The following is a 25,214-nucleotide window of genomic DNA, read 5'->3' as shown; positions in this document are numbered from 1 at the left end:
CCGGAGCCATGGCCACTGCCACACCGCGTGCTATAAATACTTGAATTCTAATATTGGTACCACATCAGTCACTGCGGAAGGGACCTTGAGGTCATTGATAGTCCAGGAGACAAATGGCAGCAAGCGATCAAATTGCATTATTGATCTCGCCTACACATTTCTACCAGCGGTTCACATATACAAACTACCGTACTTTTTGGACTATTAGCCGCTACTTTTTTCTGATGATTTGAGCCATGCGGCTTATATAAGGGTGCTGCTAATCTGTGGCTGTTTCTTTCACCGCTAGGGCGCACTAACGGGAATCTCCAATTAGTGCGCTTCTGGCGGCGATATAAAATACGAAACAATGCCTCACGGTACTGTCCCGTTAGGCACTAAGTTAAAAAGCGTCGGATAATACGAAACTGCCGTTCTGCACTGTTCCGTTTTAAATGGCAAAGTTGCTGCCACGTTAAAAAGCACAGTCCTTAGTTCTGCGGCTTATACTAAGGTGTGGCTTATGTATTGTTTTATTATCATTTTTTGGAAAATAAAGCAGATGCAGTTTATATAGAGGTGCGGTTTATAGTCCGAAAAGTACGGTAGTCCCAAATTGAAAAATATTTCGTACTAGTGAACTGGACCTGAGGAATCTAATGATGTTTGTTCCATTTATTTTCACATCACTATATTTTCGCACTCATCAGAGCTGCGAAATTAAGTTGCAGCGAAATTTTACTCCACTCACGGAACTAAATACTAGCGAAATATAAGTGTCCTAGGGTAGCACTTTTTCCTTGAGCAAATTATAGCGATGTCAATTATGGCACAATCGTTATAGCTACCACAAATTGTTGATGATCCATATTAAATAATAAATATCCTGACAACACTTAAACAACACTCATGAAAAATTCAGCAAGAGCATCATGGCCTTCACACGAGTGAAGCCAATTTTCATTGGCTAATCTATTTCGCAATACGACACATTATTTAGTAGTGTTGGTGTATATTCACATCGAATGTCTACACTACACTTCAGCAATGTATTTTTTCGGTGTATGTAGCCAGACGTTACCTGGAGAATGTTTTCGAAAGAAATGTGTGATACTACTGTAGACGCTCCTATAATGTAAATTCTACATAACGTAAAGAATTTATGTAAAGATTTCGCTTCGTACTAAATAAAAAAATTCCACGTAACATAAGTGTCAAGTCAGTGTATGTTCTCACATTCGATTTGAATATCGATAATCTTGTAGATAGCCTTAAAAATCGATTTCTCTATTGCCGCACTTGTGAGAAAAAGAACTTGTGGATAGCGTTAACCCTATTATATATACAAGTTCGATGGCATTCTAGTTCGCTGTGATAAGTCATCAGGTGTGTCGGCAGAGCAGAGAAAATAAGTAGCTGCGCAATTGTTCATTAATACTTGAAGGCGATCAATTGGTGCAAGTGTTACAGTGTTTGTCGAAAGCACTTTTTTCTCCTCACCTTGACCCTGAAAGCAGTTAGACGACGAGCATATAGAGACCACTCTTATAGTAAAAATATACTTTGGTTTTGCTTTATTGTAGATGCATAAAATACTTGTTTTTAATTTTCGTTTGCGAATTAGACTGCTGTCTAGAAAAATGAACAAACCGTTGTAAATGGATGTTGAAGATTTGCATTTCCGTTAACTTATTGTAAAACGACCGCCATCGTTGACCATAAAACAAGTGAAAGCGATAAGAAAAAGGAAAAATTTGTAGCTACGAACCGATAATACTGCAGTTACAGTCAAGCTACCAAATTAATAAAGCTAGGTCTATTTGTTCCTTTTTGTATGACCAAAGAGACGAGTTTGGAAATACCTTGGAACGGATTAGGCATTTTACATGTATTTTACTGTTTGTATAACATAAACTCCCTATAACATAAAGGTTCTTGGAACGTATTATTTACGTTGTAGGAGAGGCCTCTGTATTTTGTTTGTGCAGTGCACCCTCGAGATACGATGTTAATTCGTTCCAAGGCTGGCATCGTATGGTGAAAAACTCGTTTGTCCGGGTATAAAAACCATTGTAATTATTAAATGAAAAAAAAGGTAAAAATCGTCCAAATTTTTATAAAAATGCTGTACGTATTGAAAATTAGTAACAAAATAGTATGGTAACTCTAGTTACCTACAGTAGCTGCATTGCATTAAGTGCACCTAGTGATTATAATCTGCAATACTGTAAAATTGTAATCTGTGTACCAAATGCAGATCGTACTGTAACAAGTTCTTACCTTCAAAAGGTACACACAACATAAACGTTGAATTCACTTCAAATAAGTTTAGTTTGCCAAACTCATCATTAAAACCAAGTTTTAGTATGTATTTTGAACTATTTTAATGAATTTCAACTGTTTTCACGAAATTTTATCCTTCATAAGTTTCTGCCTTCACTTTCATTATAAAATTTAGCGTGTCTGGTTGAAACCTTTTTCAATCAGAATTCAATAAGAAAGGCCAAGCGATGCAGTTATCGAAAGCGGCCTCTCACACACCTGACCATTTAATGGCTACCGAAAAGAAAAATGAAATTTTATTTACTATACAGGACGTACATACCTTTGGAGTAACGTGACTTTAGCTGGTATATTGTAGCGAATAAAGCAGAGAGGAGGCAAAAACGTATTAATGCTAATTATGTTGCTGTTCACTTGAAGATTAATTTAATACGTAATAAAATGGAATTTTTAGCAGGCTAAAGGTTGTCTAGTCCTGTCCAATTTTTCTTGTGGTTTAAAAGAAAAAATGCTGGTGCAGTGCAGAAAACTGTTAGCTAGCTAAAGCTTGTAGAAGGATCCAGAGAAAGTGCTACGGTAGTTTTTCTTGTATGAAATGTGCACAAGAATCAATGTAACCATGCGTACAAAGTTAGTACGTATTTACGTACAAAGTTTGTACGTATTTATACCCTAGAGGAAAGGGCTTTAACAAGTTTCAAAAAGTAATGTTAATGCGTCAACTATCTTGAGTAGCTAGTTATATGAGTTACATACATACGATGAATTGTATTCACATAGGAGATAACAAGCCCATCTGCAAAGACATGGTTAAACAAGAAAATAAAACATAAAATCAAAAGGAAACAAATAAAATGAATAAAATATGAAAAACATGCCACACAAGAGATAATATCTATTATACATGCATTGTTTTAATGTACCAGTCCACATCAGTAAATTAAACACTTGAAATATTTCTGCCAATGTGGGGTTTTTTGTATCTTCTACTTCCTGGCCTTTACTAATTGGTTGCTCCTTTGGAATGCTGATCGCGTGCATGACCGCTCCTTCAAATCTTCAGTCGCAAGCTCTTTCTTGTGCTTGATTTAATGGAGTTCTTGTTTTAATAATAATTGCAAATGCTGATTGGTTGCGATCATATTCCTTGACAATGTTAATAATACGGGTGCCTTCTTATTTACGACATCCAACTTTGTTGACGTAGAAATCATTTTTCCTTCATTTTGTAAAGTAGTGGTCTCAGATTCCATAGCTAACGAATTAAATGTAGATACTTGTAGTTATATATGTATGCCGACTTGAAAGTTTATAGTAAAATATATTATAACGCTACAAATGAATATTTGCTCTTGCTTGTGTATTTTACACGAAATTTTACACGCGGAATGCTGACATGAGAGAAGTCGATCATCGTGTCTCTTCTAAACGTTCTGAAAATGTTTTCGGCAAACTATATTTATTTCGGCAAAGTATTTCGGTGTCTTTTTTATTTCGACATGCGTTATGAGCACACCGATCGCCAAATTTTAACTCGGGCGAAACTTTTCTCAAAGTCGTATGGTGAAATAAAATTCGTATAGTTAGGTGAAGATATCACAATGTTTGACTTCATAAGGTGAAAAAATCGTATATCGGGGTAATCGTATCTCGAGGGTGCACTGTAACTCCTCCATTGCTTAGTCTCGGCTCTCTAATTATTTATAAAAAATGTCGAACACTTGAGTATTCAGCCTTATTCCAACCAGCAAGTTATTGATGGTAGCGGAGGTGACTAAGTTTCATTCATTTGAACTTGTTTCATAATCCGTATAAAGTTCATTCTATGCCTATCCTGCCAGCTCCAACACCATACTGGCCTGTTAGATCTTAACCAAAGGTTTTTATAATCCCATGTGATTGGATCTCTATAATCTGCATTTAATGATTTTGTGGAATACAAAATAAATATTCAAAAACATAGAAGTTAGGGGTATTTTAACTATAAATTGTATACGGTCGATTTAAATTGCCTGACATTTGAACTGTGGGCATATAAATGTTTGTGACCCTCTGATGTTGCAGTTATAATAGTTCACAAGACAAATAATGGAGCTTTTAGGAATTTTGGTTTCCAACTTACAAAAAGCCTTATTTTAAACGCTACACAATGCTATATGGCCTTACCTGCTGGTATAGCCTCTTAGCTCTGAAGCAGTTAACTCTAATGTTATCTCCTACGTTAACTCCTACATTATCTCCTACGTTAATTCCTACGTTAGCGCTTATGTTAGCTCGTATGTTTACTCCTACGTTGATTCCTATGTTAACTCCTATGTTTTCTCCTATGCACCTATAAACTGCTCAAGGTCCTCGTAATGCCGACCCGTCATTTTTTGATATCTTCATCATCGTCAGATGCATGCAGTTTTATTTTTGCTAGCATTACATTGTTGGCATTTGGCTATTAGTAAAGTGCTTTTCTTAATTCATATGATTACTCCAATCAGATATTCTTGTTGATATAAATCGGCTCTCACATTCTCATTTGTTTTTGTAGGATTATCTTGAGAAGGTGCAGGAGTTGGTGATCAATGAGAATATCCTGCTACAAACACTAGGTCTGTGTGCTACAGGGTATTAAGCCTTGTATCCGGTTCTTGTGCCGCACACATGACTGAGAGTGGTCGTCACTCGGAGACGAATTTCTCCTCGTGGTCGCACACCTCTGAACTACACAACAAATTGCAATGTTGTATTGCTAGGGACTTGTGCATGCAATTGTTGTTAGACCGGAAGGTCAGGTTAGCTGTGTGCTTCTAGCTACACGACAACAGTTGCTGACAGTCTTCATGCGTCCATAGCGATTGTTGTTGTAGGTTTCAAAGTGACCATAGACCACTCAAACACACACGTAGTTAGACTTTGTCAGATGGTTAAAGGTAAGGCATATACATTTGTTATACTTGCCAACAGAGTACTGTTTGGATATAGCCTTAGCTCACAAAACTTCCTGTTATTGTCTTGGTCCACTATATAATAAGTACATTACTGGCTGTATTTTGCCATGGTCCAGTTCACTGCTTGTCTACAGTCGTAGTCCATAATATTGTCCATAATTTTATGTTCACATAACTGCCTCCATACCGTCATTGTTGAGATTGTTACCTGCAATTTGCAAACTGTGGCCCATATTATTGCCTGAGCACAGTTATTGCTTACATTAGTCCTAGCGTGTATACAGATATAATATGGGTCGTGATCTCTCCAAGTGGTGTTAAGTCGCACGTATTAAATTTGCGTAATAGCGATAGCAAGTTAGTAAACTCAATGCCACGTGCATTTGTTGTATTTTTAAAGTTACATTTATTTAGGCCCATCAAGTATGCTCTTTCAAAATCCAAACTCTGTTTAACTAATAGAAGCTTAAAACTGTCCTAATTTGCCTTGCAAAGCCGTTGCTATGCAAACCACAAATAATAAAACATGGCGTCGCATAAGTCAAACGATCGTTGTTTTTTTCATTAATACAGTTGATAATAAAGATATAAATGAGAATTTTGAAGAATAATTTGGCAATTTAGCTGATGCAGAATTATCTGATAGTTTATTATCGGATGGTTTTGATGTAGAGGATTTTTCAAGTTCAATCGATGCCAAAGATGATTATGAAGAAATAATTGCACAGTTAGAAGAGCAAGAAGTCGTTAGTTATGGATCATTATTGGATAGGATAAGAAGCCGTTACATATGGACTAATACGGACCACTAATAATGGAAAGATTTTAATTTAACCATTCGGATTTAGAAATCGGTTTCATTGTATTGTCTGCAAGGTGAAAGGTATTTTATGTTACTATATTCTTGTGCAATAACAAATCAAATTTTTGCAATCAATAAAATTTGGTTATCAACTTGTAGCTAATATTATCTATAAACATGAAATAGTTAGAACTCTCTAATTTAAATATTCAGATTCAGCATAAAGTTCTTTCTTAGAACCTGTGTATATGTGGAATTACAGCTAAATTTAATAGTGGTTGCTAAGGTGACTAACTGTAAACAAATAGTTAGGTGGCTCAAAACTTTAAACGCGATTTTCTTGAATTCATGTTTCAACCGCTTTAAAAAGATACATGTAGACTTTTGACTATAAAATCAGTTCTAACCAACATAGGAACAAAATTCTTTGGAAATTTGTAAATTTTCCATTGTTGAGCTGAGCAACTATCTAAATTTTGATAATTTCCAACTTGACCCACTTTCTGAGATCATGACCCATATAGTACTGTGAAACTCACCTTAGCAGTTTGTAATGTAGTGTTCTCCAAACCTGTCAGTAAAGTATCAATTTATTGAATATCACATTTTCAGAGAACCTGACATGAAGCATCATGCAAATCAGTATTTTAAGACTCGTGCCTATCTCCCCATATCTGTAGGTGTTCATTCCTCTCTTGTTGCCAGATACCACAAATAGCCAGTGATTGTCAGGCTTTTCTTGTGCTAGGCCTCTGTGTTTTCTTACTGAAGTTGAATTAAGGTGTCATTTACTTTCCTCACCGCTAGCTAGACAACCAGCAAGCCTATGGAATAACATCATATTTTTCCTGCTTGAAGAATTGGAGGCAACTACTGGGTGTGTGTGGACTCGTTCTCTCCTGCTTATAACCTTAATTCACACGGAGTACTAATGCTTGCTTTTTATGGTCACTTATCTTCTTTTTTCCCTCTTATTTTGTTCATGTCAATTGTATACTGTCTTGGCTCTCCTTGTTAGCTGCCCATATACTTTCTACTTGCACCTATCCTTCCGTACTCTTCTGCTTAATCGTTCATCCTCAGACTTTCAAATATTATCTCTGTATTTTGTAGCACCAAAAGATTTGTCACAGTTATCATATTTTCTATCAACAAACAGGTAAGCAACTTTTTGCCATGTAGGTTACAATGCATTATTTTGTTCGTGTTTAGGTTTAAATTGCGAAAGTGTGAGCGTTCCATCAATGTCACATATAATATTTTTTACTTTTCTGCTCTTGCATATCAGTTGAGCATGTCTAATGACATTCGCGCCTTGGATTTTTTAGCAAGCTCCGTTAATTAATCAGCATTAATAGTATCGCAAGTACAGTTGATAAGATTTTACTGAAAAAATGTCTGCATGTAGTGATAAAAGGAAACGAATGTCTTACACTGCTTTTTCATAATGTTACCCCTACCAGGGTCGGCCGATTAAAATCATTTAAAAAAATAATGTTTGATGATTTTTTTTCCATGTCAAAGGCTGTGATTTAAATCATCCTAAAATATCATGTTTGATTTATTTTCTTCAGAACTTTCCCATCTCAAGGGCTGACTTCCAAAAAATGTGACTTGTAGAAGGTCTACTGTGAATATGAACTGCACAACTTGGTCAAAGTTAAAATAAAAACAACTTTTAATAAATTAAAGTGATGCAAAGTTGTTTTGTTATGTTGCTAATGTTTTCTTGTGGCACACTTCAACAAAATAAAATAATATTATTATGAAAAAATAACCATGGTGTATTACTGGTTATTATGGTGTATGGTTAGCAGTTATGAAAAAACTGGTAATTTATGTTTGAACAAAATCTGATTTAAATAAAAAAATCATGATTTTTTCCAACCCTGACCACTACCGTTAACTTTTTTGCTACCAAATAATTTTTTTATCAGGATGATTGTATATTCTGTAAAATCAAATATTTGGCATTGGTGCATGTAAGTTGTCATAACATTTGACCAAATTATTTAGCATAAAGTTTTACATCATCCGATGCCATAAAAAGCCACAAATGTGTTGCGGAATGAGTTCGGACACCTTTCTGTCCTCTTCGTATTATCGCAGTCGACAAGTTGAGTTTGTTATTAGTCAGACGAGTTACCACTATTACTATAGCTTCCGCCATTATTATTGTTAAAAATAAATTATTAAATAAAAAGTACTACTATTGCCCAATAGATAATCATCAAAAGTTCATTGATCTACAGTTTGTGAAACCTACATAGCTGTAATGCATCTGATCATCGCTAAAAAAAATAGCTGTAAAAAAGTTTTTGCAAATCTAAACTAAGGTCAGCGTGAGATGCAAACTTGTTTTCCACTAGTTCAGCGCAAACATGGTTGTTTCCTTTCGATTAAGCGGAGACACGATAGGCTAATTATACAACTACTCACCTATAAGAGACGTTTTGTACTAAACCTACATCCATTTCTGCAACCTTTTGCTTTGATAGATATGGCATGTTACGATTTATAGGGTCGGCTTATGGGTGAATTCTTATAAATTCTCTGATTTCAAGGCTGTTATTCTGGGTAGGGTCAGCTTACACGCAAGATAGGCTTATATGCGAACTATACGGTATATAAAATACACCAACTTTATCATAAAATATCTGATTACTAGAGAAGGCTATGCTTGGAAGTGTGTTGTTTTTGTAGCAGCTCGTGTTTTAGCGTCTTCGCCTCAGATCCTTGTGTAAATGGAAGTAGTGTAGAAATCGCTCGTGTTTCATTTTAATAAAATTCTACAAACACAAAATGCTGTCCATATTTCGTAAACTCACAATGAACACGTCTCCGTTAAATAGTTGAATACTAAAGATGAAATAAAAAAAAGTGTCAGTAAGCAACAGAGTTGTCATTAGTTTTTCTGATTTATTTCAGAGGTGTCCGAAATAGCTCGAATTTTTTGTTCAAACTCCAATTTGTTCTAGATCATAGATGTTTAAAAACTAAGGTTGGCTGCTCGTGTTAAAACTGCATTTAGCCAGAATTCTTATACATTGTAGTCTTTTGCTGACGAATCTTTGTCTTCGATACACTCCACAAGTGATTGCAGCTACCTGTATATACCTTTCCTGTAAATGCTGTGACTGGGAGGTGAGTTTCCATTGCTTAGTCTTTATGATTATGATAGAAAAATACAAAAGAAACATGTGTTTCGACTTGTAGAATAATGTCCGTGTTGTACTGGCTCATTAACAGTTCCTTTGTCAATTATAGTCAGGCATCCAAAAGAACCGCCTCGGATTATTAATCGCATATTAATTTAATCCATTTCTAGATTTTGTATATCGTGTGTTTGAGCCATCATTTCTTATTCCCATAAGAATTTGTTTAAAACTTTGCACTAAATACTTCTGTGTAGGAAACTTGATGATCCAAAAAAGCTTTTGTTGTCACTTTTCTTTCGTGTTGAAAACACTGGCTTCACGGTAAAAACAGGCGAATGGGGTCTTGGTGAGACAAGAGACAGGGCTTAGGTAGATGGATGGTCTTACCTGATCCTGTGAACATATCCTTAATCCTGTGTCTTACCTGTGAACTTGAAATTGGCATTATTTATATATATATATATATATCTTGTTTTATGTGTATCTTTTGTTTTATCTTGTTAATTTTCTTAGATTGGCCCGTTTCATGCATTGTTTCTTTGTATCACCTTACCCTTGTTTTCTTACATTTCTTCCCCACGATAGCCACTCACTTTATTAAACCATAACTGTCACGTACAACATTTATCCTATTTTCTAGGTAAATCAGCCACGCTGATTCCGATTTTGTACTCAAAATAAAGATTGGTCCACTAACCTTCAGTCATTTAGGCTTTTTTAAAGCGTTTCAATATTCGTTTCGAAAACAACACAATCGGCATTACAAGCTCCGCCCATAAATATGTGACGAAACCTAGCTTTTTCAGGAACGGAAGTTAGGAATGTTTAGTCCGATTTAGAATAATAGAGATGGGTGTCTTAAAACCCATTATTATCTACATGTAAATCTAGCCTGTAAAATAATCTCGGTCTTTTATGAAAGGTATATAAACTATTTACAATTGCTCGTAACTTGTTACATGATGTTTAAATAGGCTGAACGCCGAGAAAAATGAGCTCAAAAAGCGCGGTTTTATCACAAGCTGGCGTTGTTATCACGCTTTTTTAAATATGCAATGTTAAATAGTTCTATCTACCTTTTAGAAAAGACAGATTATTTTTAAAGCTGAATTTAGATATTAATTTATTTTAAAACACCCATCTCTATTATTCTAAATCGGTCTAAACATCCCTACGTAACTTCTGTTCCTAAAAAGCTAGGTTACGTCACGTATTTATGGGCAGAGCTTGTTGTACCGATCGTGTTGTTTTCGAGACCGATATTAAAACGCTGTAAAAAAGCCTTCATTACTCTGAAAGTTAGTGGACTAATCTTTATTTTAAGTACAAAATCGGAATCAGCGTGTCTGGTTTACCTAGTAAATACAATAAAAGTTGTACGTGACAGTTATGGTTTAAAGAACCAAACGTTATAATTTTTGTTTCGATTCTGAAAAAAGCATTGCCTTCTTATCATTATTATTATCACTCACACTCGTCTTCCTAGGATCCATTATTTATAACTAACGTACTAAAACAATGTACTGTTTAGCGTTCTTTAAAAATTAATGTATGTAATTAATCCAAGTAGAACTGAGTAACAGGTTTACTAAAGTGCAATACTTGGAAAAACTTAAGCCGTTGTGTCGTGAAAATTACTTTGGCTGTGAAGCTAAATATGTGCTGAAATCTTACGTTTGAAAAAGTTCTGTTAGGGTAGAAGCTTGGCTGAAATGATTGGTAAACTTTTTATAAAGAATATGTTACCATATCCATTCCAAACCACAAAATCCAACTACAAGAAGATGTATGTTTGCTCGTGTTTTGGTAAACCTATTCGGTTGTGCATCAGCTTGATGCGGTTTTGTTGTTTGCATTTGACAAGTCAGCATAGTTTGTTTTTAGTAAAAGCTTTTTACTAAAACAAGTGTATAACTTTTTTAAGATTTTTTTATTGCAATCGCATCCTTTACAACAACATTAATCTATAATCTAGGATTTGATCATGTAGAATTTTTTTCAGTGGAAGATTTTATACTAGATAGGAAACTGTTATTTCTCCTCAAAGATTACTTGCAAACTCTGCTTTAACTTATATAAATGTACCATTGATTTATCTTGGCAGTTAATTTTAGCAATATGACTTCATGTTTTGTGTTACATTATGTTTGTTCCTGGATTCATTGCTCCTGTAACCCGGATTCATGTAACCTCCTCTTATTGTAGTTGCAGCCTTCTAAAGAGGGTAAAGATTGGTGGCACTACATAGCCCCTTCACTTACTGCAGAACAATTAGAAGGTATGTGGAGTCTTTCGCTGTAAATGTCTGTCATTTTGGTTTTTACGAGTTTCATCCGTTAACTCTTTTATGTTATTTTTTTTTTTGAGTAAGCGTGAACATTTTCCTGAGGTATTTGGTATATCAGACTGTAATGTCTCATCAAACTGATACACACCCTTGCTGTACTTAATTCGCTCTTTCTCCATCGCTATTCTATCTCTCTCTTTATTCATGCCAATTTATCTCTTGTCCTTTTCATATATTCCTACACTTTGACGCATTCATAGTGATAGCGGTCCATCCTTAATTAGTCTGTTGATAGTTTATGGTGCTTTTCGACTATAGTCCGGTGAAACGATCTGTTAGCACCACATGCTCATGCAGCAGTCTTACAAGTGATCACCATATTTCAGGCCATTCACAGCATTAATCTTCTATTTACTTGATAGAATGTACATGCTTGTTGAGATGATCAACTTGAAAACCTTTTGCCATCTCCAACTAGTTAGTTGGTGACCTGTGCATACTCACGGTTGCTATCATTTACAAAATGCTGGGTCATGCCCTTAAATTCTTTGGTCAACTCTGACATATTTAGACAATAATAAGTGCATCTACTGAAAAAGCAGCAGAGTAAGTTAATAATATTGAGTGTGTGATGTGGCCTTGAGCGACTGCTACGTCTATTCATTGCAAGCATATTTTACTTTTTGATTATCTAAAAACTCATTGAAAGACTTAATATTAATAAAAATTATCAAAAGAGATTCACATGTGGGTACTTTTGACAATGGTTTAGGTTTATTCAATAACATTACTGAAAATTGAGGTATTATTTTTACGCATTTGTGCATTTTATACCTAGTGTTAGCACATTGCCAACGCATTGGTTAACTTCAAGTGGATCAAAAATTTGGTGAATAAATAGAAAAAGACTCGTGCATAATGTGAGGTTATTAAATAGTTTTGCATCACTATAGTTCAATTATACCTTTTCGTACTAAAGTTAGCAAGTACATGCACAGAAAATGGCTCAGTGGGTGCTCATGGAAGCGTAAACAGTATACCGCAAGTCCTCGTGCTCAAGCCGCGCGGCTTGTCGTCGGGCGGGGCTTCTGGTTCAAGGTCATATACCACGGCTAAAGGCCAAACTTTTAAAACTTACGTGGGGCTCAGGGCAGCTTCTCGATAAATGCGGTCTCTGATATAACCATAGAATCGCATTCATGATACACTTTTATTAAAGTACGGGGTTTTGGCGACCTACTCCGTTTATTTTCAAGGTCATGTTTATAGAATACTTTATACTAAAGAAGAATTTATCACTCTAAGTCGAGATGAGTTCGTGACGTACGAGAGACAAGTGGTTGGAAGCTGTTACTACCTGCTGACATCGAAGCAGAAACTATGAACCAAACTGAGTGCAAAACTCACCACATCAAACAAATTGCAGCAAGCCACAGGCGTTCAGTTATTTCACATTGTTAGCAGCAGCAAGACTGAACTCGTTAACTTAATACAACCACGTCCACTAGTGCTAAACCTTCATGAAAAACCTACAGTGTAGCCTATCAGCCCTTTAACAGCAGCAATAAAAATCTAGCTGGGGCATGGCAAGTAAGTACTTGATGCAAGGGTTCAGGAATTTTACTTCGAACTTGGAAGTAAAAGAAAAATTTTTTCAGGCGTACTAATGTAGCCTGTTTTCTTAATCAAGAGGACTGGGTATAGCGAAACCCATCTCGACACTCTCGCTCCCAAAGGGGTCAAGTACGACAAAACCTCAGTCATTAGCCACGGTCTGTGGGCATATGCGGCTTGTTGGTAAGGGCGGCTAGATATCACAGGCGGCTTGTTGGAGGATTATTTTTTCCTTCGTGAGTTATCTGTTTGCGAGCACAAGCCACGGGGCTTGAGCATGAGGACTTACGGTATACTATATATATATTTCTTAAAGTATGTGTGTGTGTGTGTCGCTATAGCGCACGCTGATTATTTTACCAATGCGGCCAAGCGTTACAATGCCCCTGTAAGAAATATTTTTTGTAAGGTACAATTACTATATCTGGGGTCAAAGTCAATTCTTCTCACGTGGTCAATTATATTGCCTCCATGAGAAGATCCTTGACATTATCTCTCCGTTTGGTCAAAGACAGTACGATGTTTCATTTTTACATTTGTACCAGTATCATCGTATTCAGTTTTGATGAATAGCTTCTGGTGGAACAGTAACCTTTTTTGTTATTATTAATTCTACATATTTGGGATTTCTATTTTGTTTTCTCAGTTCGTATTAGTTGTATCATTAATGAATCATCTTATATAGTAATCGTAGCAAAACCGACTTAATTTAGCTATTACTTGCTAATTATTTCACATTTACATCTAAACCTTTTTATAGTCATTTTATTTTTTTAATTTATTTGACCTGCGCGAAACATTTTTCACTTGATATGAAGTGTAAAAGTGGTTTGACAAAGCTTGAAAATCTTTACAGTTTTTATTTTCTCAATTTATTTCAATTAAACAAAACACTTTTCTCATGATATGTAGTTTGAAAGTTAGAATGGCAAATTTTGCTATATGTTAAATAAAAATCAATTTTCTATCGAAAGTCTTTTTTTATTACCCGGGCAACGCCGGGTTGTATAGCTAGTACTATATACATTCTTCATCTCTTGTAGAGTACTCTGATATATTTCTCAGTGTGATGGAGAAAGCAGATCCTAAAATAATCAATCAACTAATTGCAAAGTTTAAGGTATGTTTACAAGTTTATTAGTCTGGGATATCTATATATATATATATATATTAGTGTTGGGCCGGTATCTAATTTAGTGCCGGATCGGATATCCTTGTACATTTTTATCGGTTTTTCCAGTATCGGTATCCTCGGTATTTACCATCTTCGGTATCCTTTGCCAACTAAGAAAGTTCGGTATTGTCGGTACTATTGTTCGGTATGTGGTTATCAGTGTGTCTTTAAATGGTTTAAACTTTAAATCATAACTGTCGCGAACAATTTTTATCGTTGTGCAAAAAGTAGCCTGTGCAAAAAAAACATTCTCTAGTCAGCAGTATATTGTTACGGCAAAGAGACTCCTTGTTTTAGAAAGCCAAAAAAGAAAAGAAAGATGGAAATATAATTTTCATGATAGATGTTTTTATTGTTTATTCTATTAAAAAATATAGTTATTAATACAAACGTTATGTATAATAAAGAACAGATAGATAATGGCAAGGAACTCTCTTTGTTAAATATACTGAAACAGTTTAAAAAAATCTTACTATCACATATTGTAATCAGGTAATGTAATCACATAATTATATGCAGTCCAATTAGAGTCCAGTCCCGTTAGAGTCTCTATACGTCCTCCCATCTGTGTAGAACTCCCAAACCTTCGAGGCTGGTGGCATTATCAATGTAACGTAATATAATAGTAGATACAGTAAGCGTGGAAATTTTCGTTGAATTTGTTCGCCAATGCGTGCTGAGAGTAGCATGTTCATCATGAAGCGTTTTAAAAATCTCCGGATATCCGTATAACCATTTACCGGTAGGCTTTTACGGATAAATACCGATCATTTCAAATCGGCCGCGGATACCTAGCTGACACCGAAAATGATTGGTGTCCTCGGATACCGAGAATCCCTCGGTATCGGTAAGAGCGGATAACTCAATACCGGCCCAACACTAATATATATACATATATCTCATATATATATATACAATATATACAGTCAAACATGGATAACTCGCCCTCAGATAGCTCGAACACTTGGCTAACTCAAACGTCTTTTTTTGGTCCGCTCCCGCGTAATGATAAATTGCTTTAGATGACTCGATCTCAACTCTGTCAACTCGAACAGTTTTTAGCCCAACGGCTACCGAAACGGTTGTTATCGCTTTAGAAAATCACTTTATTCCAAGCCATAGAGGTAAACCTCAACTTTTCGTAGTTCATAGGCTTCGTTATTACCATCATCGGCAAAATATTTTTGTCAACGACTTTTCTAAAGGTTTGGTGAAATTTGATTTTTACCAAACATCCGCTTAGCGATTGCCCTTCGGAAGCAAGGGAAAGTGAGGTAATCTTCGCATAAACTTGAAAAAAAATGGCGAAATTGATCTTGGTTAAAACGCTCGGAGAAAAAAAATGTCTTTTCTTATGAACATTTCAACAGCGATCAAGTTTTGCCGATTTTAATATAAAAAACATCCCGGCAATGACATCACCTCAAACAACAAACCAATCTCAAGGGATAAAAAATCTATACTTTTTGATAAATATTTTTTAAATTTTACATTAGATGTATTTAATTTGAGACAAGCCATTTATGCTTTTGATTTATATTATAGTTTGTATATGTACATATATCTACTAATTAATAAATAAATACATGGACTTGTGACAGTGCTCTGATAACTTGAACGCTCCGATAACTCGAACACTTTCGCTCGGTCCCGTGAAGTTTGAGTTATCCATGTTTGACTATATATATATCACTTAGCAAGGTTGGCATTTTTCCCGGGAAAAACTGTTTTTCCCAGGGCAGCGGGAAAAACTGGTAAAAACCGGAAACAACTGGTAAAAACCGGGAACAACTAGGAAATATTATAACGCCAAAATTTTTTATCCAAATATTTTGCTAAAAAAATGAAATTTAATAAAAATGAAAAATTTGACTAAACAATTAGTTGTGTGACGCCATATTTATATCAATCAATAGCAATGGAAATAAAATAGTGTTTAAAATTGGGAAACATTAGAAAAAATCAACACCCAAGATACGGGCCAACGTTAAATAACGATGAGCCTTTTACAGTCCAATAATAGAAATGTTTTGACGTGTATTGTTTAGCACTTTTTCCTTAGTGCAAACCAAGCTGCACAACAGGCTTGGAGTGGGGAAAATGTTCAAACTGGTAGCTTGATACCAAAACCTAAAAACAATTTTTTAGGGTATGATTTGGCCGAATACGAGGATTAACTTTTCTTGGACAATCAATTCTCAATACTCTAATTCGTTTGTTCAGTTCACCGGTCTCGACTACCTGGCATTATCTTCACGTGTTTTTGATTTTCAATTATTTTCTAATTGTTGTATTATGCTTACTGTCATGTTTCACACATATCAATTTGGCTTTTCATTGAATATAACTATTTAATATATGTAAATAAATGAATATTATCTTGTGATCTGGTCTTTTCATTCAATATTTAATAAATAAACCAAGTATAAAGGTTATGCGCTTTCTTAGCCTGTGTACTGTTAAAGAGTCATAAAGAAGCTCTATGACAGCTAATGGTATAAGTGTATTGTTATTCTTTGCTTAGGCATTAGTCGACTTGTCAAAAAAGAGGTTTTTTAAGTTTTTCCCGCTTTTTCCCACTTTTGGACTAAAATGAGTTTTTCCCGGGGCGGTATAAACCGGCGGTAATAACTGCCATGGGAAATACTATGCCAACCCTGTCACTTAGTTGCACTTTAGTTATATTCAAGATATAAAATGTGTGAATTGTAGGCCAGTATCATAATTATGTAGACATGTGTTGCGTCTCACGTATGACTGTCATGCACATACCTGCCAACTCTCACGCATTGGGCGTGAGACTCACGCAATTGCCCCATGCCTCAGTATCTCACGCCTGTGTCACGCAATTGCCCCTTCTACTCAAGCAAACCTGTTTTTTGCCCCAATCTTCAAGCAGTAATCATATACTTACTACTAATAAACAACTATGTATAAACATATTTGTGGCATTCTCATCTATCAATAACCTCCACCTCCACGACATGTGGTTTCCATATGAAGCTATATTATCTTTCGCTGTGGTGTTTTTATACGCTATGAAAATTTATCCTACTTATCAAATCCTCGCGTTTTCATTGTCCCCAAAATTGACTGTCACTCCTTTCTCCACTCCAGGGTTGGCAGGTCTGGTCATACCTAATTTGAATTCCCAATTCCCAGTTTTGTTGCTGCCAAAAATTGAGTCAGTTTGCTGGTGGCTAGCTCTTTATTATTGAAGTGTATCTCAAACCTCTGAAATATCTGCATGAATATTTTGATGTTATATCGCACTAACTATCACAGACATGGTATTACAATATTCCAGACATTGTATTACAATACTCCAGACATTGTATTACAATATTCCAGACATCATTACAGACATGTTGACCATTACAGACAATGTAGTTGATTTTTGTGAAATGAGTAGCAGCACTTATTATGAAGCTCACCAATTTCATAGTAATTTAAGTCAAATTCAAATGGGCACTCAATTCAATGATTTGAAATGGCCAGTTTTGGAACTGATGTATTAAAAGTGTGGGTTTAGATTTGTGTACCCCGAATTGTCTTTTGAAAATTGCATTTGATCTTTTGACCAAACATTGAGTTACTAAAAACAATTTTATTGTCGGCTATTTGAGAATTGCATACAACACAAACAGTTTTTTCAATTAGCGCTGACGATTCAAAGTTTATTTTCCTATTGCCGTGTTTTCTGGATTATGACCCATGATTTCTTTGTTGAAATGTAGCCGCTGTAATATAAACGGTTGTAAATGTAATGCGTTTTAAATTCATTATTCTTAATGTTTCAAAGTTTTTACTAACTTTTAATTTTGCCAATTTGAATCGTTATGCTCGAATAAAAATGCACTATTTAGCCTGTCAGCCGTAGTCAGCCTGAAGTTATCATTCACCTTCGATAGCATCATATTGATTTTTAGAGCTGTATATGAAAGCTGAAAAGTCAAGAACAGGGTTATTAAACATATTTTTATAACTCGAAACATGTTTATGGCAGTTTATTTGAGTTATATTGGCATGTAGGTTAGCTGTTTTGGTTTGAAGGATGATACTCTCGAGGAGAAGTTCGAAATTAGAGTTTCATAATTTTCATGTTCAAGAGTAATTGTGTATGTATAAATAATATTCATAGCTGTTTATTGTATGTAATAAATGACTATTTTAGTCGAACTTTCTATATTTTGCAGTTTTTATGGTGCAAGTCTAACTTTGTTTTAGCAAATAACAATTTTTTCAAAATCTGAAATTTTCTGAAACTACTTTCTTTGAGACACAGATCTACATGAAAGGGATATGAGTTGTCTATATGAATGTAATATCATTTGAAAGAGGAGACTTGGCTGGTTGTCGTGGAACTTGAAGGAGTAAATTATCTCAAGTCTCTATCTTATAATAGTACAGTGCACCCTCGAGATACGATTACCCTGATATACGATTTTTTCACCTTACGAAGTCAAACATTGATATCTTTACCTCGCTATACGAATTTTCATAACCTTTTTCACCAACCATTCATTTTCATAACCATTCCATTTTCATAACCATTTTACCATACGAATTTGAGAAAAGTTTCGCCCGAATTAAATTTTGGCCGTCGGTGTGCTCATAACACAAGTCGAAATAAAAAAGACACCGAAATATAGTTTGCCGAAAACATTCTTAGAACGTTTAGAAGAGACACGATGATCGACTTCTCTCATGTCCTCATGGAAAATTTCGTGTAAACTACACAAGCGAGAGCAAATATTCATTTGTGGCGTTATTATAGCTTTTACTATAAACTTTTAAGTCAGCATACGTATATAACTACAAGTATCTACATTTAATTAGTTATCTATGGAATCTGAGACCGATACAAACGTTACAAAACGAAGGAAAAATGATTTCTATGTCAACAAAGTTGGATGTCGTAAATAAGAAGGGACACGTATTATTAACATTGTCAAGGAATATGATCGCAACCAATCAGCATTTGCAATTATTATTAAAACAAGGACTCCATTAAAGCAAGCACAAAAAAAGCTTCTGACTGAAGATTTGAATGAGCTAGATCATGCACGCGATCAGCATTCAAAAGGAGCAACCATTTAGTAAAGGCGAGGATGTAGAAGATACAGAAAACCCCACATTGGCAGAAATATTTCAAGTGTTTAATTTACTGATGTGGACTGGTACATTAAAACATTGCATGTATAATATATATTATTTATCTCTTGTGTGGCATGTTTTTCATATTTTATTCATTTTATTTGTTTCCTTTTGATTTTATGTTATAATTTCTTGTTTAACCATGTATTTGCATATGGGCTTGTTATCTTCCACGTGAATACAATTCATCGTATGTATGTATGTAACTCATATAACTAGCTACTCAAGATAGTTGACGCATCCACATTACTTTCTGAAACTTGCTAAAGCCCTGCCCCCCCCTAGGGTATAAATACGCACAAACTTTGTATGTATGGTTACATTGATTCTTGTGCACATTTCATACAAGACAAACTACTGTACCACATTCTCTGGCTCCTTTTACAAGCGCTAGCTAGCATTTTTCTGCATTGCACCATCAATTTTTTCGTAGAAGTAGAAAAATTGGACAGGAATTGACAACTTTTAGCCTGCTAAAAAATTCCAATTCATTACGTTTTAAATTTATTTTCAATTGTACAGCACCATAATTAGCATTGATACGTTTTTGCCTCTTCTCTGCTTTACTCGCTACATGTACCAGCTAAAGCCACGGTACTCCAAAGGTATGCACGTCCTGTATAGAAAATAAAATTATATTTTTCTTTTCGGTAGCCATTAAATAGTCAAGTGTGCGAGAGGCCGCTTTCTATAACTGCATCGCTCGGCCTTATTAATTTAGGTTGAAAAAGGTTTCAACCGGATAGGCTAAAGTTTATAGTGAAAGGGAAGATAGGAACTGCTGAAGGATAAAATTTCGTTAAAAAAGTTGAAATTCAGTAAAATAGTTCAAAATACATACTAAAACTTAGTTTTAAGTGTAGGTTTAGCAAGCTAAACTTACTTGAAGTGAATTCAAAGTTTATGTTATGCGTACCTTTTGAAGTCAAGAACTCCTTACCGTACGTACTGCATTTGGTACACATAATTTTGCGTTTTATTGCAGATCATAACCATTAAAATACACTAAATACAATACAGTTACTGTAGGTAACTATAATTACTAAAGTTAACATACTATTTTGTTGCTAATTGTCAATATGTACACATTTTTATAAAAAAAAAGAAAATTGATGATTTTTACCAGGGAGTGTTTGCATTGTATAATTACAATGGTCTCTATACCCCTACATACGATTTTTTTCACCATACGATGCCAACCCTGGAACGAATTAACCACGTATCTCGAGGTTGCACTGTAATTTGAATTATGGCAACTTTCTCAAGATTGACCAGTTTTTAAGGTTAATCGTCTGGATATTAGTCGGATGCGAATGAGTTAAAAAGAGCGACTTTTAAGCTTAATGTCTTACAGTTCGACAAAAAACCACAGAAATACATTGACAGACAAGCAATGCGGATTCGATAAGTCGCTGGCTACAGCTTGGAAAAACGAGAAGATCATATGTTACAAGCGCAGAAAGCGAGGTGTGGGTCCAAGCACAGCGCAAGTTGTAGTACAGGGCAGGTTTTACGTGGACTTGTTACTGAATGTATAGAAGTACGGGTTATATACAGTTGCTAATTACAGTCCGGAAAATCGGTTTTCTATGAATTGTCCTCAACTGGAGTAGGTGAAAATCGGAGGTTCCTTTAATAGAAATGTCATTAACTTGAAAAACAAAGTTATATGGTTAAATGTCATCAAATTTTATGCGCATATAGTAGTCCTACTTCTATATCCAAGTGCCTCGACAACAAGAAACTCGAGATATGAGCTGATTTTCAAGCAAGCTTCTTTCAGGTACAAGTAATCTTTGGGATATAAGCATACGGGCTGTTTGTCGAAGGCCTTATATGGCCAAGTATGCGAGAAGCCGCTTTCGAGAACAGTATCATTCGATAGTTCTCCTAGAATCAGTTATTTTGAATGTTGAAAGGTTGGCTAAAAGTTATAGTGAAAGTGAGGCAAAACGCGGCTAACCAACAAAGGATACCAAAAAATACGACCGACAGAATTAAAGAAGTTTAGTGAAAGATTCAAACTTACCTTGTAGTGTGTGTTTAATAAGCTAAATTCATTAGTAAGTTAAATTCAAAGTTTCTATTACATAGGGTCACAAAAGTTAAGTGTACCCAAACCACTGCTCTCAAGTCTCTCTCAGATGCCCGTAATCCACAACATCTGTCTCGAACATCTAAAAAACTCCATAAAGTAGTGTGCATAGTTATGTTGCATTTTATTGCCGATAATAACAGCAGAAGTATTTGTTAATTTTTAGCACATGTACTGGATTACAACAATTAAAAACACGTTTTTCCATCGTAATATCCTGTTGAGGTGTTTTGTTCATTGCATCCTAATGGATTAATTTGTACTTAGACATTTTATATAAAAAATAGTGCCTTGCGATGCAAGTAAATTGACATGCGAGCTCAGTCCCAGAATGTATTAAGTTCGTATATGGAGGCATGACTGGTTGAATACCATAGCAAGATTATGTAGCAATAACTTTGCAACGTTATTGATCATCAGTCCCTTCTTTGTTGTATATCATGTGTTAATGTTCTTCATTGCTCTACAGCTACTGCTGTCATGTTTTTTTTTATTGAGGAATGTGTAAAATAAGCCACATCAACAATCCACCTCTCTGTTTCAATGTTAAATACCGTACCAGCTTTCGTGTTAAAGCGCATCAATTATATCAGTACTTTAATCATATATTTCAGTACTTCAGAGTCTTGGCTTTCGAATGAGCCTATATTCAATACACGAAGAATAATAGAACTATGAAAAACAGGGTGTCAAAAGTATGTCCTGCAAAAAAACACTTGGTTGTGGTTCCCACAATGTGATGTCATAATTATCGTTTAGCCTTAGGTCGTCGATCCCTTTCGCTGCCATTGAGGTTGCGCTTTTCTGTGACATACGGCGCTCTTAAACCCAGAGAGCACTAATAATAAACTAGGATTCTAGATAATCACCAATGCCCGGGGATTGTGCTGACGCCCGACCAATATAAACCCATGTTCTGGGTTAATAGATTTCGGGTGATTGTTAGAGTTTGCTTTTTTCATCCTTTCGTTCATTTTAAACATTTATAGTAATTATTATCACATCGTGTTATATGATGACATTTTTTGTCCCATACAGAAATGCAGTTGTAGTAGTATTAATATCTGAAGAATTCGTATTGCTTTTATGTTGCGTTCTAAATATGATTATGCTTCAATAAATATACTGTTGTTGCTAAAGGTAAAGAAATCGCATCGATTAAATTGTGACCTGTATTGGTGTGGCCCTAGGACTATATGTAAAATTGCACTCTCGCGAGATCACGCAATGCTTGAAATTAATTAGTCTCAGTCGTGCCCCTCAACATCACAATAAAAAGAAAAAGCTAGTGCATAATATCATCGGAAAAATATAGTATGGTGCTTGGAATCTGAGCTACTTATCACAGAAATAATCTGTACATGGAGTGCTAATGACACTGATTCCTTTGTCATCTTCATTGGTTCCCTGGAGTTGTCCTACTTTCGCCTGCCACTAGGGTGATTATCGTAGTTGATAAATATAAGCGGTAAGCGATAAAAATAAGCGGTAAGAGCACACAACGCCGAGTATGAAAATTGTGACGTCATAATTTGCGAGCCTATACTATTGAACATTTCTTTGGTAGAGCTCTAGGGAAATCTTATAAACACCAACCAATGTTTGTTTCACCATGTCAAATAATGGCTCATTGGAAAGCCAAGATATTGAAAAACCTGAATAAGCTGAAACAGTACTGCTATAATTGATGTGCTTTAAGCTACATACCATCTCTCAGCTTAAACACACCACAAGAGACCACATCTCTGCTTCTGTGTGCACAACATCTTATCCCTCTACTCTAACAGTCTTTCTGCTGCAGCATACAGCCGAGATGAGTCCAAATTCACGGCCCAACTCACCAGTGCCCACTCCTAGTAGCAGTAGTCGGCCACAGAGCACCTCTCATAAGCTCAGCTCAGGACACAGTCATAGTAGCTTATCAGAGAAGGCCAGTACTTCCAAATCCTTATCAAAGCCATCCACCATCACCTCGGTGCAGGATCCTGCCTCTGTTAAGAAGTATGGAGAGTTCCGAGATAAAACTAGGTTGGTGGTCTCTCTATATTTGCATATGTCTCCAGTTATAAATATTCTGCTTCAAGGGTAAACAGAGACTTGTATTACTCTGTTAGATTCCAAAGAGAGTGATACAAGTCATACATCCGTACCATTTTACAAATTGAATTTTTGTAGTTCCTCAAAGTGTAAGCGAAGGACAAAGGGGAGGGATGAAGGAAGTAAAAGAAAAGAGTGTTAGCGTATAATAAATTCCGTTTTTAGGAAAGCTACTACTTAAATGTTTCCAAAGTGTAATATGAAATATGCCTTTGATGCAGGTTCTCAGTATGTCTCACGAAATATAGCGCAAGTAATATTTTTAAACAAATGAAAGCGTATTTTATATAATATGTTGTTATATATGTTCTGAAGAGCGTCAGCATAAAGTTAATATTGCGGAATCGATCTTTGCCTTAAAGTGATTTTCTCTATTGCTATTTGTCTATTAATCTATCTCCTATGATGTATGTATCTACACCAGATGTACTCAGCTTAATCGCAGTGCTTGTGTTACCGATATAGTTTTAGAAATACATGCAAGGGTAGTTCTTGGCTGTGGCATATAAAAACATTGTTTGCTGCAAAGCATACATGTATGATTCCTGATGTCGCTGATGCAGAATAGCTGATGCAGGAATTGAGCTAAATTAGCTTATGTTCATTATTACTTAAAATTAGTGCTGGGCACGAGTAATTCTTGATCGACGAGTTTAGACTCGTCCCTTTCCGTTCAAGTTTTTCGAGTATCAGGTAGATGGTAGTGCTTGGCACGAGTACCTCTTGACAAACGGGTTTTGCAGGCATCGGGTTTGTTAATACGGGTGCTATGTCTAAAATTTCCAAACATCAGACATTATAAAATTTACAATGCAATTATAATTATATTCAATTTAGTTATCGTTTTTTACTATTTTCTAACGATCGATATTCGTGCTCGCAACATTAACCCTTTGAAGTTTGAACCCCAAGTTTGAAGGGTGTGTCAGAATCTCTATCGGCTGGAATTCCGGTATTCACATGGGCTGTGTTTACAAAAACCATTTCTAAATAACAGCGTAAACTAATCAAATTAATTTTTGCACAATATATTAGACCAGGAGTTTCACTTCCATTTTTAGCAGTTTTCAAATATCTTTACCTACTTCCTTCATTTCAGTAACAAAGTTTATTTGAACGATATCGCGAAGAAATCGATACAACTCGTTTGTTGGTAGGTCATAAATGATTGTGATGTAAATAATGAATTTTATAATACTAATTATAGTTTTCCAGTATATTTTGTGTCATAAAATAATGATGAACATGTGCTCAATGGATATGATGCTATTGTAAATGTTTTTACGAGTTTTAAACAGTGTTTAGAGGGCAGTGCGCAATAGACCGTGTTTTTGTCCACCCTACTCGACGGATCCGTGTACAAAAACCCGAACCCGCAAGATCGAAATGTTCAAAATTTCTATTACCCGAGATTCGAGAGAAGATAAATCCGCGAGTTTAACGAGTTTTATTACTCATGCCCAGCACTACTTAGAATGCATTATATCAAACCATTTACAGGCTCATAAATAGACTATGTAATACAGATTCACACTAAAAATAAGATGGTCACTCGTAATGTTTACCTAGCAATTATATTATAAGCTATTGATCCATAGTAAAAATGATGGTGTTTAGTTTCTCGCCGCG

The 25,214-nt window shown here is 35.4% G+C and overlaps 1 protein-coding gene across 1 annotated transcript in view; it reads left to right on the top strand.

The window, feature by feature from the left end:
* LOC137407767 (cyclin-T2-like) overlaps positions 1 to 25,214 on the top strand; it is a 32,839-nt gene that overhangs the window by 3,417 nt on the left and 4,208 nt on the right. Inside the window, exons 4-10 of the mRNA XM_068094150.1 lie at positions 4,802 to 4,862; positions 5,121 to 5,183; positions 7,117 to 7,162; positions 9,057 to 9,147; positions 11,367 to 11,439; positions 14,106 to 14,182; positions 23,290 to 23,516. Coding sequence (XP_067950251.1) covers positions 4,802 to 4,862; positions 5,121 to 5,183; positions 7,117 to 7,162; positions 9,057 to 9,147; positions 11,367 to 11,439; positions 14,106 to 14,182; positions 23,290 to 23,516 — 638 coding nt within the window. The remainder of the gene's footprint in view (positions 1 to 4,801; positions 4,863 to 5,120; positions 5,184 to 7,116; positions 7,163 to 9,056; positions 9,148 to 11,366; positions 11,440 to 14,105; positions 14,183 to 23,289; positions 23,517 to 25,214) is intronic.

The sequence above is a fragment of the Watersipora subatra genome, chromosome 1, assembly GCF_963576615.1.
Source record: "Watersipora subatra chromosome 1, tzWatSuba1.1, whole genome shotgun sequence".
NCBI classification, from domain to species: domain Eukaryota; kingdom Metazoa; phylum Bryozoa; class Gymnolaemata; order Cheilostomatida; family Watersiporidae; genus Watersipora; species Watersipora subatra.
The sequence above is the reverse complement of the archived record's forward strand: the minus strand, read 5'-3'. Positions and strand labels throughout refer to the sequence as shown.